General features: G+C 39.5%; 1 protein-coding gene across 1 annotated transcript; it reads right to left on the bottom strand.

Annotated features, from left to right (window-relative positions):
• Window positions 1–163: 163 nt before the first annotated feature.
• On the bottom strand, window positions 164–4238 carry psma1 (proteasome 20S subunit alpha 1). Its single transcript, XM_061076149.1, has 10 exons — window positions 4179–4238; window positions 3273–3317; window positions 3068–3169; window positions 2078–2181; window positions 1886–1974; window positions 1703–1773; window positions 1440–1569; window positions 1107–1186; window positions 743–847; window positions 164–434 (listed from the first exon to the last, which is right to left on the bottom strand). The coding sequence occupies exons 1-10, from the start codon at window positions 4179–4181 to the stop codon at window positions 375–377; spliced, it is 789 nt and encodes a 262-aa protein (XP_060932132.1). The 5' UTR covers window positions 4182–4238; the 3' UTR covers window positions 164–374.
• Window positions 4239–18542: the final 14304 nt, after the last annotated feature.

Below are 18542 nucleotides of genomic sequence, written 5' to 3' on the forward strand. Positions count from 1 at the left end.
GGTTTCATTTATTTTACTCAAGATTGTCACAAGATTAAAATTGTAAACAAGCCGACTCTTGAAAAGCTGACTTGGTTGATTTAGATGATTTTGCTGTAGCACGTTTTCTAAGTTTGATAAAAGTGTATTAAAATGGAAATGAATGATGAGGGAAGCGCAGCGGCACAATTCAAAAAAAGAGTTTATTACTTGTATAATGTTCGACTTTACTCATACAAAAGCAACATCACGCTGGTTGATGTCAAAACAGAATATTTTGGAATAACAGTTAAGCAAGTGGCACGTCTCAACAACTTTCCCCTCTAAGAAATTACTCAGGTGATTCTGGTTGGTTTGAGATCTACAGGAAGTAGATCACTGGTCAGCTCGCTGCCTCAGTGCTCCATTGGCTCCTCGACTACATCTGCAGCAGGTTCATCTGCAGCCTGGGCAACCTGAGACACACACAGATGTCCATCAACACACAAACTTCTGACTCTTACACTAATAGCCATATTTTCCAATATAGATAGAATATTGTCAATTTTCACTATAATCCTTATTTTTTTAAGTCTTTAAAAATTTGCCCTGAGCCCTTCACATGAATTTTAACAGCATCGGCTAAATTTGTGTTTCAATGGGGAACCTTAAAGAGCTGGAAATACATCTTGCTTTCTCCATATTAATACCATATATCACTTTGCAGCACACAACATGAAACATTCCATTATATGAGCCAGACTTGTTAAATCCTTGGCGGTACCTTTCTCTGTGGCCTCTCCTCCAGTCCCTCCAGGAACGGGGCAACAGCATCATCGTCATAAATGGTGAACTCCATGTCCTTTCCCACAATGCCAATGGACACATTCTGCAAAGCACAGTGTTGTAGAGGATGTATTGAATGGAGCATGGAAACATCTTCAGTTCCAAGGAAGGTCAAGCTTTAATAGCATCCCATCAACTGTAACTTCATTGTAACTGCAACTCATTTACCATTTAGGTAAATAACTTTACCTAAATACACTTTTCTGTATTGTTTTAAATTTAAAAAAAGAAAATACTATTGTTATACCTCTGCAAAGAATCTTAAAGCAGAATTGAAATATGAAAGTGGGGATGTGGTGTACCTTGATGGTGAGGTCCTGCTCGGCGGGGAGAGTTTCTCTGAGAGCACGGAGGCCATGCTGGACCAGGTCATTCAGATTGCCTGAGAACAAAGAAATACCATGATCATAACGAAAGTAGGTTTTTCCACTTGTCAATTAACAAGTCAAAAACACTCAGTGGTCAAAGATATCCATTTCTTTTCATGCTTCTAGCTTCACGAACATTATGTCACATTTTGGAACAATGAGAAACGTTAAGGATGAAAATGGATATAGATGCCTGATGCAAATAGCTTTTCTTGTGAATAGCTGAAATAAGAGTGTGAGAGACTAGAATATGAAATTCCATCTTACAGTCGGAAAACTTGTCCATGCTTCTCTCCAGGTAGGTGCGTGCAGACTGAGAGCGTGCTCCGATTGACATGGCTTTGCAGTCAAAGTAGTTGGCTGATGGGCAGGTCTGGAAGATGTGAGGTCCCATGTCCTGAGTGACACAACAAATGAACATGAGCGAGGATCAAACTTCATCCTACATTCCAGCTTTGTACGATCTATTTGGTCACAGGCGAGAGACATAGCAGGAGATAATACTGTAAATGAACAGTGTGCAAACTTACATCATAGCCGGCAATGAGGAGTCCCACACCATAGGGCCTCCTCCCATACCGCTGTGTTGGGATTTGAGTTTCTGGGGTTTCGGTCAAGGATCACACAATAAAGCCCAAGTTTACAATACCTACCACATGCTGTGCTACAAAGTTCTACTACACTTTTCATTTAAGAGGTGAGAGAAAGGATACTGCTGCCAACAAGAGAGACGAGACGTGATGTGGGGAGGGGCCTGTCGAAGACAAATCTGGAGTCCAGGCACTCCTGACGCATGAAGTTACTGTGGGAGAGACAGTGTTGATATTATGTCAAACTAATTCAATATTTGGTGGACAGCTTTACTGAAAAGCTCCATTTGGACCTTCAAAGTATCTGAGACTCACCAGAGCAGTCTGGCATCAGCAGTCAGCCCAGCGATGGAGATACCGATGTGTTCGTCAACATGGAGGATCTTCTTCTGGTGGGCAGCCAGTTCAGACTGGGCTCTCTGCAGCGACAAACCACATGATGCATCAGTCATGTACAATCTACTACTTGGTTTTCCTGGGTCTTCAGTGTGTTCAAATATATTCTATAGGTCCAATTAAATGATACAGATATCATAACTTTCTTCCATGGTATGCTTTATTTGTTAAGCAGGATGCCAGAGTGGTCTTTAACATCAGAGGGGACTGGATTTTAATATTAATGAGAGTGAAGAGTAAAGTGACACCTGAATACTTCTGAAGCAGATGGTCTCTGCTTGTGGTAGTTAGATTGACGATAAAGGTAGATCTAAGTTGTTTCTGAGGGGGAGGGGATTAGCTGGCCCTTTTTGTTCATGAGACACACACCTTGCTCAAACGGATGCAGTCAACAGTCCTGCCAAAGACTGTCTCTTCATGAAGGATATAACATTTGGATGTGTTGATAATTTTTGAGGATGCTGAACGGTAAATTGTCTTTTTTTATTTTGTCCGACCCATTTGTATCGGTGGGTGGGGAAAAACACCTCTTTGAACAATGCAACAAAGTTAAACAACACCACCAACTAAATGATCATGTACTTAAATCAACGCGTCGCTAACACCGTTTCAACAGAAACTGAACAATACAACTTCTTGAAGTGAAAATGTATTGCAGTACTATTGTATCGAACGGTTTTTAGCTGGGTGAACCTAATAAACTGCAAACTGAGGATACACAGTATAACTTTACAGCAAATTGGAGATGAAATGTTCAGTCTGAAGAGTTATGGAGATGAAAACACAGACTACATTGTTAAATTAGGTTCAACATACATTTTCTACACTACCATCTGTTGGTGGGTAAAAGCAGAAAGTGACTGACACAGTTTTAAGACAGGAACAGACAAGATGCTGAATGGGTTTTACCTTCAGAGCAACCAGGACCGCAAGGGTTCTGGATTTGAGTCCTACAGTGGCCGAGCCTTGCTTCACTGCCTCCATGGCGTACTCGATCTGATGAATACGGCCCTGTGCACAAATGAACAGACACACACTCAACAAACTGCCTCTAACACACTCACATCATTGTCCATCCTGTAAAGACAGACTTGGAGTCAAACATGCACCTTACCTGCGGGCTCCATACTGTCACGTCGTTGTCGTATTGATTGCGGAACTACGAAAGAAGATAAACAATTAAAAACGACAAGAAAAACAGACATTGAATTTCTAATCAGCAGAGGTGCCGAGCTTACATAGTTGTTTACAGAGTTGTCCTGCATTTCAGGCTGTTGTCTCGTTGACAGAGACTTTACACGGATCTCAACCTGTTCGCAGCTCAGACTTTTCTGGACTGAGGTTTTAAATTACCATCCTGTCTGAATTATAGATGATCACGTCTTTGCGTGCAGCCACTCGCCAGGAGAACCACACAACGGGGAATTAACTTCCAACTAGCACATGCTGATAATGGCTCTGGGTCCTCTGATCACCCAGCACTTTTAATTATTATTATTAATCACAAGTATAGAAGTGTATTGAATACAGTGAGCAGCAGCGGGAGTTGTGTATTTTGGCTTTAAAAAGGTTATTTGACAAATCGAAAGTAAAAGACCAGTCACTGCAGCTAGGAGGGATGCTAACTCAGCCTGTGCAGGCTAACTTCTGTTAGCACCTAGCATGCTAACTAATCAGTGACAGGACTGTGATATGTGACAATTTGGCTTCTCATTGGAATAATTTGAGTTGATTGTATAAACGATTGAACATGGCTTCGTCGGAGAAATGTTAGCTGCGCATTGATTCTTCGAACAAACGCTTAGTTTAGTTATGATCAGTGCGGCTAACGTTAGCAGCTCCCGAGTGTTTTGCTTACTCACAGTGCAAAGCGTAGCTAACTAACGGCAGCTCAGCGTCTGTACACGACTCCGGGGTTTTACATGTCTTAGTTTGAACTCGCGGTGCGTTGTATTGTCTGTGCAGATTATTATTATTCTGTTAAATTCACGCCAGTATAGTGAATTTCATTCATTCTTACCATGTCTGCTTCTAAGTGTGTCGCCTCTGTCTGCCGGCGCTGCAGTCGGAATTTGATTTGTCTTCCTGGACGCGATATCAGGGAAAAGCAGTAGAGCTCCGATTTCACATCAGTGCTCGATGAAGTAAAACTGAGAACATAGATTGTGTTTATGACTCTTATGTGTTGACTGTTAAGAAATCTTTATACTTTACTTTTGTAAAATATAAAAGCGAGGAGATGTATGGATATAAATGTTCAAACAGATTTTCACTTAAAATAAAAAAGGGGATTATTATCAATGTATTATAATTTATATATTATTAATTATTCTTTTAGAATTATATAAAACTTGCATATTTTAAATGCACATTTACATTATATGAGAGTAATAATAATTATTAAATATATTATATGTATATTTTACAACAAAAAGTTTCAACATTTACTGTAAAGTCAGGGGATTTGTTGTAAAACCCAAAGCAAAGGGAAGAGAGGTTAAATATCTTCAGCAGTACTAAGTCCTCTATGTATATGATATAAGATGTGAGACATATATTTCAAATTTATTATCCATATAAATATGCATTTTTATATTAATTTGTAATACACTGTTTAATTACCATTATGTCTATCAGTGCATTTTATTTAATAACTTATAATCCTGAAGGGTCACTATGTAAAACACTGTGTGACTTTGATTGGAAAAGGGCTGTAAAATAAACCATTTACTTGTTGTATCTCCCACTTTTTGCTCTACAGTCGCAGTGTGTTTGCATGACCACTAGGAAGCAGCAGTAAATTAGAAGAGGACAATGTGAGTGCCTCATCGGGCTGAGGAGCACTCATCACTTACTGCTGGTAAAACCATTTCCTCACACACATAAAAAGTCCCGAGAGAAAGAACAAACTGTCCTGCAGACAACCACAGTGGCTGTTTTATAAGCTGGTTTGTAGACTGTAATGTCTGCCACTGTCAGTTATGGAGAAGTCTGTCTGCTTAGAAAAATACTGCTTAAAATATAGGAATAGCAGTTTTACACTAAAATGAAGCAGGACGTCATTCACTTTAACAGACACTTGGATGTTAAGTCATTGGTACACAACTTAAAAATAAGCAATAACATATTGAACTTAATTGTGTTAAACCAACGTATACTTTTGTAGTTGTGTATCTTTCCTATTATGCGTCAAATAAACTTAACAGAGTAATTAAATAATGGAATATAAAGATAGATGAAAATCTGACTATATAATTAATAGTCAAAATAGCAGATATAAATACTAGATGGGGTGTTTCGTTTCCAGTCTGCTTCTTGAAATGAAAAATGCTGCATATTTAAATAATTCACATATGTTGTTATTTCTGTGCCACAGAGCACTTCAATCAATACGTCTCATTCCCTGTGTTTTCCTAAAAGACCGAAGCTGGAGAAGAAACACGTGACCTTTAAACTGGATTGAAAAATCGTCTCTGCTGCACAGACACTGAACTGGACTGACAAAATTAGATTTTAAACCTGGTTTATACACTAAGCTCATTTTGCAGTGACATGCACAGTTGGGCAAAGTCAGCAGCTTATTTATCATCCACCAAACAGCCAATGATGCTCAGACTTTTTTTTTTTATGTCTCAGCCCCCGTATATACATGGAGATTTAATGTAATAAAAATGTGTTATTGTTTAAATTGTGAGACAGTTGAGTCTTCTTTTACGAGGTTTCACCTCTAGCAGAACATTTGCATTTGTATGAAGTGAATTGTCTTGATGTTTCTCTGTTATGATGAACACATTTTAACAAGCATAAACCGAGTCTGCCCAGTCTTGTTATCAGTTCAAGAAATAAAGATGATAATAAAACATTGTATTGGAATATTGTTTCGATACCATGATGAGCCTTCTATTCTAAATAAATTAAAAATCTCTCATATAAAATTATGATAATTGTTCCATTAGATGGATAAAAGCCAGAGATTACAGTTCAATAATTCAGACTAATAACGGGAAATCCTCATGGATTCATAGTTTGTATTGGAAATCACTTTCTATATTGATGCTTTTCTATGAAGCAGTGCTTCTCAACCTTTTCGTCCTGTTACCCTTGAAAACAAAGCAGTGTCCACTTGTTTGTGAAGGATTAAAATTGTCACTGAAACTACAAATATAATAACAAACAGGTTTTTTAGCAACATTTGAAGAGTAGCAGAATTTTGTGCCACAGGAGGGAGTTTTTTTTCCTTAATTTTCCTCTTCTGTAAATCATCACATGAACCATTAATTTAACTTTTGCAGCCCATTGAGGTTTTCAGGTCGTAACCCCCACTACAAAGTTATACTATCAACCAGAATCTATTAATTCATACCAACCACCAATAAATGGTCATAATACCAACTAAAATCATGACTGATCTGATTTAAACCTTTTTATATACAGTAACCAAAAAGCAAATGGAGAAGAGAAAACTAAGGAGCAAACAAATATGAGGTCTTAGGATAATCTATAGTTTGCTGAATTCAAAACGAAATATAACTGATTATTATCATAATTATTTATTATTATTATTATTATTATTATTATTATTATTATTATTCACACACAATAAGTGAGATGTCTTATTGGCTAAATAAACAAACAATAATACCCAAGTTTTATAGAGCCAGTACGGCTGGGTGAAAAACAATATCAATAATTATCACAATATAACTTTAATCAATAGCAACATAACACAAGTCCAATATAATTACAATGCTTATACATTGTGTAAGCACAGTGAAGGAGGTAGAATTACATTTACATATGATAACATCAATTTCGTCTTTATATATTATACAGATATAGAGTAGTGCAGCTCTACAGGTGAATAAATGCTGGTTAACCAGTGACCCTGTTATAAATGTCTTCCCCTGATGCTTTCTTCCCATTCTTCAACATTTATATAAAACTCCATCAAAGAGGTTTATTTTTTGTTGGTTGTTTGTCAGTAAAATTACACAAAAGCAACTGAATAGATCATCATGAAACGTGGTGGAAGGATGTGGTATGGGTCAGGGAAGAACCACTTAAATCACTTTCTCTAACATTGAGAGATGGGGTGTTGTTTTTGTTTTTTACATAATTAATGAATCTTACTAATAAAACACTCATACTTGTGGAACTGACATCTGTGAATGTGCAAAATTTGGTGTAGTTGGATTGAATTAAATTGGGTCTTTGGGTCTTGACAAAGGTATTTGCTATAATATCAGTGTGTGTTTTATTTGACTTTTTATCAGTGTTCTATTACCAACATGCAATACTACTTCCTGTAGAACATTATTGTCCCGATAAAGCATCGGAGGGTGGAACAGTATAGATTCATTTCAGCACTTTCCACAGACAAAGGGTTTTTAAATCACCAACAAAAGATGTTGCACCTTGCAGGAAGTTTGCATTAACTTTCAATGCTTCATTTAATGCCATCCTTTACCACACCATTAAGGTTATTTACTGGACTTGAACTTCCCACATTCAATAAAAAATGGAAAAAATAGGTTGTTCAAATGTTTTTCTGGAAGTATTTTTTTATTCCTCATGGGATTCTGTCACCTGCCATGATGAGTGTCTCAACAGTCAGAGAAATACCCAGTGACGATCTCATCCTCTCGCACATCCAGCCCTGTGTCTGGTTTAAGCTTGGCCGTTGCTCGCCTTTTTTCTCTGTTAATGATATCTGATGTACCCTTGATCCAGGGGGAGGGGGGGAGATGAATGAGTGGGGCTGTGCTGACGAGCTCTCCTCCTTTGCCAAGGCAGTGGCAGCACAGCGGCGGCCATTACATCAGCACGCCAACCTCCTCCTTTGTGATTGAGATTGTAGGAGCAGTGCTGAGCTCAGCATGTTTTTTTCTTCTTCCTGGGGGCCTCATTTAACTCTGCCAAACGGCCCCCTGTTTAATTTTTCAAATGGAGAGCGGCCTGAGTCACTGTGTGATGGGTCCAAGCCACACTGTGCACTCTGCGCTCGCACATGGTGGGGGGGGGGGAGAGGAAGACGGAGGTGTTTTAAGGAGTAGAAGAGAGTGTGAGTGCACCCATTCCTCCAGCCATTCATGCCTTTCAGTTAGTTTTAATTACACAGCCACAGAATGAAGCCTTTGCTGTTTCGAACTCATTACGCGATTAAGATAGAATTCGTTTATGTTCCCATGAATAATATATATTTTAATTATGTTTTTGCGTCAGTGCAGAGCCTTTGTTTCCACTTTATTGTGACTTGTACCGAAGCTGCATGCGACAGACTCCTTGTGAATGATGATAAACACATCATCACATAGCATATATATTTTGCATATATGTGCTGAATATAGAATACATTTTACGTGGTTTTAAAACCAACAAGTACCATCCTGTTGTTGCTATAAATAGGTCAGCGATGTGGTTTAGCCTGCAAAATGACTGGACTAATGGGCGGGAAAAGTGACAGCTCTGCCAAGGTTGCATTAAGCTGGCAGCGGTCCAATAACAAGGCAGGTCAAGGGTCAGCGGCCGCACCGCAAACCAAAGGAAAGCCATCTCCTCCCCTCCCCTCCCCTCCTAAAAGTTTTATGAGTGCTGGATACTGTATGTCGTCACTGCTGATTACATTTCTCACAGCATAAGGTGGGAGCATACGTATACGAGGGAGGAAGTGAGGTGGGAGTCTTGCGGAGGAGCTTTTCAGTTCGCTGCTGACGCTTTCCTGGTGTTGACGAAAGCGCTTATGCAGCATTTCAGTGGCAAATGGCTGAACAGGCTTTTCCTGGCTCAAAAAAAGCAGTACATTGTAGAGCACTTAATGTTATCAGCAGCTAGATAGATGGTCTCTTTGCTCAGTCTGTGGACCTAAGAACAGACAGGTAATAAGTAGCAAACCACACATTCAGTGTCTTTAGAACCATCTGTAAGACAGAAGCTCTTTCAGTGAAAACCACCTGATGCCAGTGAGCATTACACACATTCTGCTGTTTGACTTCTGTAAATTGAAGGGCTGGCAGCACAGTGGAGCAGTGGTTAGCACTGACGTCTCACGGCAAGATGGTTTCCAGTACTCCAGCTTCCTGCTACAGTCCAACGACGTGCAGGTTGGGATTAAAGGTTAACTGAAGTCTATAAATTAAATGTAGGTGTGAATGTGAGTGTGAATGGTTGCTTGTCCCTGTTTGTTGACCCTGTGATATACTGGCGACCTCTTCACCCCGCCTCTCACGCAATGTAAACTGAGATGTGTGTGAAAAAGTGAGTAATACTCCAGCTCCTAAGAAGGAAATGCGGTCCTCAAAGAAGTTGATTTCAGGAAATACACCCACATCATTTTAATCCTGTGACTGCATCTGAGCACAGAATAATATATCCACAAACTAATACCACACAAAAAACTGTAGTAAGATGTAAGAAAGTACATTACTAAATATATTTCCCGTGTATCTGTACTTTTCTCAAGAAGGCCTTTTTGTAGGTAGGCCTATTTTTCCCTTTTCCTCTTTTTCCTTTTAATACTTAACAGCATGTACCTTATTAATTTTATCCAAGTAGAAGAGTTAATATTGTACTTTTATTTATAATTGAGTACATTATTACAGTTATACAGCCATGTCAATACACTATATCTGTTTTTGCTCATATCCCTCCACTGCAGCTTAGCATCGAAACACTCTGTCTGTGCAAACACAAAAACTGAGTTTTCTACTAAAACGTTGAGCCGTCTTGAGAGTATACTTGATACTTTGTCACATGGACTAGCAGCGTATTAAGGAGGAATTTTGTCATGCACAGTGTAATGATAACAAAGAGGCGGGAGATCTGACAATTTTATAAAATGTTATGACCATTTTTTTTTTTTTATTGGGATCGGTCTTGAAATTGTCCGCAATCTAGTGTGTGACATTTTACTATTGTACCAGCTATACTCAGTCGTTTTAGAGTTTCAGTTTTTGGATCACCTGAGTTGACATGAGTGTAATTATTAACAACTGTTGTTGTGCATTCATGATGGATCATGTCTCTATCATCATTTATGTGTGATGGTTTTGAAAAACAATTAACGGCAAATGAGATGCTGGTGCCCAAAATTGTGTTGGGCAATGATCAGCACAACAGGAAGTAATATTGACAAATCTTTACCACCACTTTAAAGGGAAGCATCTGTAAGAACATGCTTAGAATGATTCACTCCTGTCTTTTCAACCCAACTCATGAGTATCTCACAAGCCTTGATTGACACATTGGAGCAGTAGAAACAATACTAAAGACACAGTGGAAAGAGGAGAAGTGAAATTCGTCACATTCTGTCTAACCATTAATATGGTTCATAGCTGAAACAAGGTGGGATTTAAGACACTGATGCACAATTTAGATCCATAGTGTCTCAGGTTTAAAATTTGAAAATAAATGAGGTTAGTTCGGGGCTGGATCTTCTTTAGAATTAGGGAGAAGATCCCTTCTTACAGTATGGATCATGATTGTGCATTAAAGCTCCTACAAGGAACCTTTCATTTTCGTTGATTTTGGCGCCTCTGTGGACAAACGTGGTAGTGTTTCCACTGTCACCTGTTGTAAAAAACCTACGTCCACACATATGTAGCGAGGTCAGGACACACACCAAGAACGCACAAACATTGCAGCTCTCTCTATTGACTTTACTGTAATGATATGGTGGATGTCAAAGATCAAAATGCTCCTATAAACATATTCATATAAAAATAGAAATAATAATAAAAAATAATATATTGACCCATTTGTCAGTAAAAAAAATATTCTAACAACATTAGAACTGATTTAACACAACCATTGAGGATTGAACACATCAATGCAGGTACGAGGAATCCATCCCTCTGCCTGAGCATAGGCTTTTCCATCTCGACTGACGTGAATCGTTGCTCTGATTTCGCAGGTTATCTGTCCCGACCACAGACATTAAGAATAGTTTGTAGAAAAAGCTATTTTTCTCCCAAATTCTCTGCTGTAGGTCATAAATAGGCACTAATATAATTCCTAACTGTTGTTTTAGGAGAGACATGAAAAAATATGTGTCATTGGTTAAATGTTTTTACAGATTTCCAATCTTGTCTTCATTTGCTTAATGCATATTATTAGGTTTGATGTTGAACTTTAAGCAAAATGACACACAACATAGTCGTAACCGAACAGTAATATTCTTGAATAATCATGCAAACAGACAACCAGACAACTCAGTGATGTAAACATGCCTGACTGAGTTCCTTTTGAAAACGAATGCACCGGAACAATTTGACTCATTTCTCATCCCTTGTCAGTGTCAATGCAGAAATATCTGACGATGCCAAGCCTACAGAACGGAGACATCCAATCATTACTTTGGCACCACAGCTAACATTTAAACAATAATTGCATTTGCTCGTCTTGCGATGCAGTTCTGGAATAAAACTAATGTGAGTGGTCACTTTTGAAGAAGAGAGCATTGTCTTCTGTCAGATAACATTACACTGATCCGTTTATTATCCACAAATTATTATTGAACCGCAGCAAAAGTAAAACAAAGACAAAACGAAACAAAGACAAAAAACACGGCTGATATCACAAATCCACTCAAACTTCATGATGGATTTGAGTCACACAGATCGTCAGCCTTTTTCCTGCTTGACGTTCTTTGACACTAGAAGTAGCTGGGAGAGATTTATTGCATGTCTACATTATGAGTCATCGTTTTCCTGAAGCTGTCTGCCCTGATCAGATTTTTTTCAAGACATGAATGTCAGCGTGCCGTGTGATACATGTCTGATTTCCATCTCGTGAAGTTCAGTTGAATGAGTTTTGACTGATATCACGTATTTCCACGACGACTCAGTCTATTGATGACGTCATGTTGGTACAGTCCCTCTTGATCTATTATCTATGGTGATCGTGTACATAAGACACACCCTTACTAACCCCAAAGGCCCACAAGTTGTCTGTGTGGCAATCAGGTTGAATTTACTCCAAATGTGTTCCAAATAACACTGATGTGGTCAAGGTCTTGAGGTAGACCATGCCTTCTGTGTTGAAATTCATAATTCTCATCATACATGGAGAAATCTCTGTCTTTCTTTCTTCTGTCTTCATGTTCTCCGATCGAATTACAATATGGTAGATGTTTTGCTGAGGTCCCAAGCAACAATGTCAACTTTGTTTGAATTCGATCGGATGAGCGGTTGTCGATAAAATCGAAGGACAGAAAGAAAGAAGATAGAAAGCCATGGAGAAATCGCTGTCTTTCTTTCTTCTGTCTTTCTGTCCTACGATTTTATCGACAACCGCTCATTTGATCGAATTTAAACATGGTGGATATTTTGCTGAGGTCCCAAGCACAATGTCAACTATGACATTTACTTAGTCTCAAACTTTGCGTCTACAAAAAACAGACCTGCGAAAGGCATACTAGCCTACCCGCTCCGTGTTCTACGAGCACAGGGCTGAGACAAGCGCCCCAACTCCGGTCTCGCAACTGCTCAACGCTGTCCGACAGGCGCTCACTTTTCAAAGTGAATTTGAGACTTTGGAAGGGACAGTGGCTGATGCTCCCGTTCTTCGATTCAACACTTTGAACACTCCAGTCTCCAACCTTTCTCCTATCTTTGTTTCAGGCCTGGATGAATGGCATGCCGTGTGAAACTGTCAAACAAGACAACGTCTGCAACAACTTCACCACTATCTTGCCAGTGTCTGATTGGAGCAGTGATCCAGATTATGATGGAATTGAAACTGGAGGTCACGCAGGTCCTGTAACATCTTGTCGTTTTGTTTCATTGTTTGATTTTTTGTAAAAACCATCTCTGTTGTTTCAGTTCTGCCTCTTCAATCGTCCTCAACTGGTCGCAACCTGCTTATCTTCCCCCGGCTGTTTCCACCAGGTCAACCCTTTTGTTTTTTTGACGTTTGCTTGCTCCCTGCTTGCTATTGTTTGCTTGTGCTGGATTGAGACCACCTGTGTAAGAACTATTTTAGTAAAGACTAGGGATGGGTATCGTTTGGTTTTTATCCGATACCGGTTCCTAACCGATACTTTTAAAAACGATACCGGTGCCTAAACGGTGCCTGAACCGATACTTTTTACAAAAAAGTGCACAAAACGATGCTTGACCAAGAAAGGCTTTTTTTATTGCCGAATATATTAACTGTTTAAAGTAGATTATAAATATAAATAAATACAAAACCCTTTTTAACTTAAAACTATGAATAACATACGAACTGTTAACAAAAGTTTACACTATACTTAAATAAATAAAAATAAATACAAAACACACACACTCTGACTCGTGACTCTGACTCCGGTGCCTGAGCACTCAGAGACCCCCGTGTCTCCGCGGCTGGGGCTGTCGCAGGCAGGCTTCGGCCCCCCGCCTTCGTCCCCCTAAAATGCGGACGCTTTTATGAAACATTTCTCGGCGTGGTCTTCGTTCCTCCCGCCCCGAGCCTTTCCAAGCCGACCCGGAGCCGGTCACGGCGCACCGCCAAGGAGGAAATGCGCCCGGCGGAGGGGAGAGGTCCCGCGAGGAGATCCTCCCCCCCCACCACCTGCACGGAAGCCCTGACGCACGCGGGGCGCGGGCAGCGCGGAGACAAGAGTCTGTCCACCGGCAGCCGCGGCCGACATCCGTGAAGGAAGGAGCGGAAGTGTGAGGAGGCGGGACGAGCGGAGACCTCAGGCTTTGATTGGCTCAGGTACCGAAATGAGGCACCGAAATCTCCGTTGCATTTCGGTCCGGGTAGGTATCGGTTGTATTGGAACCGGTTCCATATTGGAACCGGTTCTCGGTACCCAACCCTAGTAAAGACTGCTGTTATGGAATCTTAACTGTATAGTTCTTTGTTTCTGAACTTTACTCCCCTTTAATGTCATGCGATGTGACCTTTGTGTGCTTAATGTATATGACAGCTCATGGTTAGTCAGTGCATGCATGACCGATTCAACTGATTACAGGCGGCTATAAAAGATATTGACTTATTTGTGAGAGGAATTGCTCTGTGATCATGTTGAATGGGAGGATTTATCTTGACATTAAGTACGTATCATTGGTTACAGCGGAGCAAACATGACACTAAATGAGGACAGGGAGACCTGTCAATCAATACTCCAGAGTTGTAGGAGACCAGCGAGCAGTCGGCACAGACGAGTTCTGCTTCATTGCAAAAGGTTAGCTCAGTTTGATATTTATGGAATTTGACTCTTGGACTCGGCTGTTCAGGAAATCCTATGAATACTAAAGTATGGGCATATTTTCGGTTTTTATATTTTCAACTTTCATTACAGGAAAACATGTTGCAAAAATGTATTTTCATACATAAACCTTTCAACTGGTGAAGTGAAGTTGGCATGGCTTAGAGCATCTAATAGCCACGAGACAACTTGGTGGCAAAGTTTGGTGGGTGTGTGTGATCAAGTGTTGTTCGGAAGACACCTGGATGATCATAATCTATTCATTAAATCCCTTTAATGGCCTCTTGTGCTTCAGGATCCATCAAGTCGCAGTAATGGCCTTTTACGAGTGAAGAGCATTTGACTGATTGGAAACACTGTCCCATTTGTGGTGAGCATAAAAAAAATGCAATGGATGAACACACCATATTAATTTCATTGCCATGCCAGCTGAACCATTAACTGGTAGACTCAATTACGTAAACGAGGGTGACATAACCAGGGATAGAAGAGGATCAGGGGTCAGGAATTTGATGGATCTCAATTTGAGATATTTCCCAATTTGAAAGTGAGAACAAGCTCCCAAAGGATGATGAGTGCTCTTTCGTGAGACACAAGTAAAGCTTGTCCAAGGCAGCAGGAGGAACAAGAACCATGACAAAGACAGAAATAATGACAGGACATGCCACCAAAAAAGCCTCTGTAAAAGAAAAGAAGAAAAACTCAGTGTAGGACTCAGTGCACTCCAAAAAATAAAGAAAATAAATGACGATGAAGACTTTGGCTGAAAGCCACTGTTAGAAAATGAATAAAAGAATGAAATAATTAATCCTACACAGATACATATTAGATCCCATTAATTAAGACTTTCCTTCTCAGTTGCACCTTGAGCATCTTTGAGCCTCACTTGGAGCAGAAATGTCCAACTCTCAGCTTTGCTGCAGAGGCAGAAATGATGGCAGTTTCTTGGACATAGGCCAGGCTTTATAACCGCATAACGTTTAACTTTCTATAAATACCACGGGACGTGGTCCAAGTTGATCAAGTGTGATTGAATCTGAAATGACTCCAAAGATGAGAGCCAAGTTTCCTTAAGATACTTCAGAGGAGCCGCTTGCCTCTGCCCAGCTTTTGACAGGGCAGCAGCCTGAGTCACTCTATGGTTTTCTTAAGGTGCATCACAGTTATTCCGGCAAAATAATGGCATCACCACACAAAATGATTGTTATCCTAGAAGGGCAGTTGTTAGTGTGGATGAGTAATGTCCTGAAATATTGATTTACAAGTTGTTCATCATGATTCTGATAATCGTTTTAATTTCAGCTGGACTCTGGTAGAGGGCATAGTAGTTCAGATGACTGTTCGCTGAGCCCAGCACGTAATTACTTAATAACTGTTGCTATGCCAAGCGTTCTGTTCTTGTAACTTATGCAGTTTAAAACGAGAACTGTAGATTTACCATCAGAGATGTTTTTATATTTTCGACAGTTATACAAAAGTATATTATCTAGCCAGCAACTTTCTTTAAAGCTGAGAAATGAAATCTGACATAAAAATGTATTTAAGGACTATATTATATGTTCTCATGCACCTATGTACAAGTGAAGCACTCAGTTTTATCATGTATGTCTTTTCATATAAAGCTCAATGAACACTGCTTCAAAAAAATTCACCATGCCTTCTGTTCATAACCATTGTGAGACATGAACTTGAGAAAAGTTTTTACCAAGGGGCCTAACTCTGAAGAATGTCCACAGCAACTGACTCTGAAAGTAACGTTCTCACATTCAGGTTAATTTCAGGAGATTTTCCAGAGTTCAGTGCAGGTCTGAATACAGCTCTAATTGGAGAGGGGTTTGGGAAATGGTCAGTTATTTAGTTAAGTATGCTGGAGCACCAAAATGCAAAACTGAGGTGAGGTAAAAGCTTCTGCATTCATCTGTAAGGTTCTGTACAGAGTTTGTGTTTCATGTCTACAACTGTAGACAATAAGTATTTTAATTCTATTAGAAGAAGTGAGCGGATTAAAATGTGAGTGAATGATTGAACGATTATTTTAATGTTCCGCAGAGTCAAGCTCCTCAACTCAAACCCAATTACTAGTCAGGTCACTTCATTCATTCTTATGTAATCATGATAAATAGAACTCCTAACAGAGCCTTTTCGGAAGCACAAACCCTCCTTAGTGTATAGCTATCGATTGTTGAGAGGTCTCTTTTTCTTGTCTGCTACTTTTTCTTGAATGAATGTGGAGGAGATACACGCGAGCCTGGTCGTTCAGAAAGTGATGTCAGAGCCAGGAGGCCGCTGAAGGCTGCTGATTGATGCTTTAAGGTTTCAACGCGATTGAATGTAATCTCCCTAATGTCTGGGGGATAAACAACGGAAAACGCTTGAAAACGCTGCTTGACATTTTACATGCTTCCTTAACTGATGACCTCCCGAAATGTTAGCATGAACCTTCTGCTCACCCACTTGCTCTGTTGGTTAGACGGACAAAAGAGTCTAACACCTGCTTTGAGGTACGTTTCCTCCACTCCCGCCTGCTCCTACTAATCCCAGTGAACACATCATCCCTCATGTCTGAATACAGTCACTTGACCCTCAATGTAAAACCACAAAGTGACACCAGTTCCACCACTTGAACTTGTATTTAATCAGGTGGCGAGCCTCTTTTGTGGTGGCAAGCCACTGATTAGATTTGGAGATTGAGAGCCATTACAGGAGGCAGCGGTTGGATAATGACTTAAGTGCTGTTTCGCCTTCCTTTCTCTGCAGGAAGTGATTTATCAGGATGAGCCTGGCCTTCACTAACTGGGAGGTGCCCATTGGTGAGCAGTACAATTCATAGATCATATCACCCAGCTCTGACCCTAACAACATTCTCTGTCCTTCCAATGGTGATTTGTGGTTTCTGTACATGGAAAAGTATGACATTACAATACTGGTTACATTCACATCTTATTAGATGGGATCTTCCTTTCACTTGTTCTTGTCCTTCACTTGTGTCTATAATGTCTCAGTTGTCCTGTCATTTTAGATTGACATGCTGATTGACTGGAGCTGGTCGAGTAATACATCAGACAGAGGCAGAAAACGAATCTGCGGTAATATCTTTTGATAATTTATTGTTTTAGCCATTTTAAAGTATAATTATGGAAATCTACATATTGTCTGGTTCCAGCTTCTCCGTTACTTTTCTCTGTTTGACATTGCTCTTTGCTTCGGTCATATTTACTATGGCCACTAGAGGGTACCAAATTATAAAACGTTACTATGGTTCGCAATAAGCTGCTTGCATAGGCAAGGACAACATGGCTATGGAGCGGCAACGAGCAGTCATATCCTGCCTGTAGTAATTATTAACTGTAAATTCGGAAATTTGTGAAATAATTACAGATAAATTGTATAACTTATTATTTCCTTTTGATTTTGCATAAAAAGTATACATGTGTGTGTTCCACTACTAATGAATAACGACATTAATAAATGCAGCTGAAACACTGATATGAAAACAGAGTTGTATGTATTTACCATTTACAAATGAAACACAACAATTACTACTACTAATATGAGATGAGAGTGGCAATTACAACTGTAGTTGACACAGAGGGTATAAAAACAGATTATTATGTTTTTAATTCATAAATATATTTTTAAATGGGCTTGTTATAGGAATAATAACATAAGCAGTTACCAAGCAAGTAAGTAACATGGAGAATAATCAGTGTGACAACAAGATACATCCTTAACAGTATTAAGATCAATCAGCCATGTCAATTGGCTACTTAGTGATTTCCTGCTATTCCTACAAAGTCCTTCATCAAGCCCCAGAGATCTGATGTGAACAGCTGCCATTTGTCTGTGGGCAGCATGTTATATACAGAAAGTTTATATAGAATTATCCTAAGACCAAAGCTTGTAAATTCTTCTTCCCTCTTGAAGAATCAAAAACACGTGTATTAGTTGGGTTTTAATCGGTTGATTTAAGTTATTGACAGAAAACAACATTATCACCTGAGCATTGATGATCCAATATCAATCTAATTGTTTTTGGTAGGTGGAGAGAGCAATAAGAGCAGCTGTTAGCAGATAAATACTGAGGCGTGTCCCGTGAACAAACACAGCATGTTTTGTGGACTCTGGGTCACTTTTCCATTACGTGATTGTGATTGTTTGGCAGGTTCTTTTGAAGCCACATAATATTTATATGGT

Source organism: Limanda limanda, chromosome 8 (assembly GCF_963576545.1).
Source record: "Limanda limanda chromosome 8, fLimLim1.1, whole genome shotgun sequence".
In the NCBI taxonomy this organism is placed as follows: Eukaryota; Metazoa; Chordata; class Actinopteri; order Pleuronectiformes; family Pleuronectidae; genus Limanda; species Limanda limanda.

Coding starts and splice junctions, on each gene's coding strand:
- psma1 (XM_061076149.1), bottom strand. Junction 2,182..3,067: donor CGGTCCTGGTTGCTCTGAAG/GTAAAACCCATT, acceptor TTGTCGCTGCAG/AGAGCCCAGTCTGAACTGGC. Junction 435..742: donor AGGAGAGGCCACAGAGAAAG/GTACCGCCAAGG, acceptor TGTGTGTCTCAG/GTTGCCCAGGCTGCAGATGA.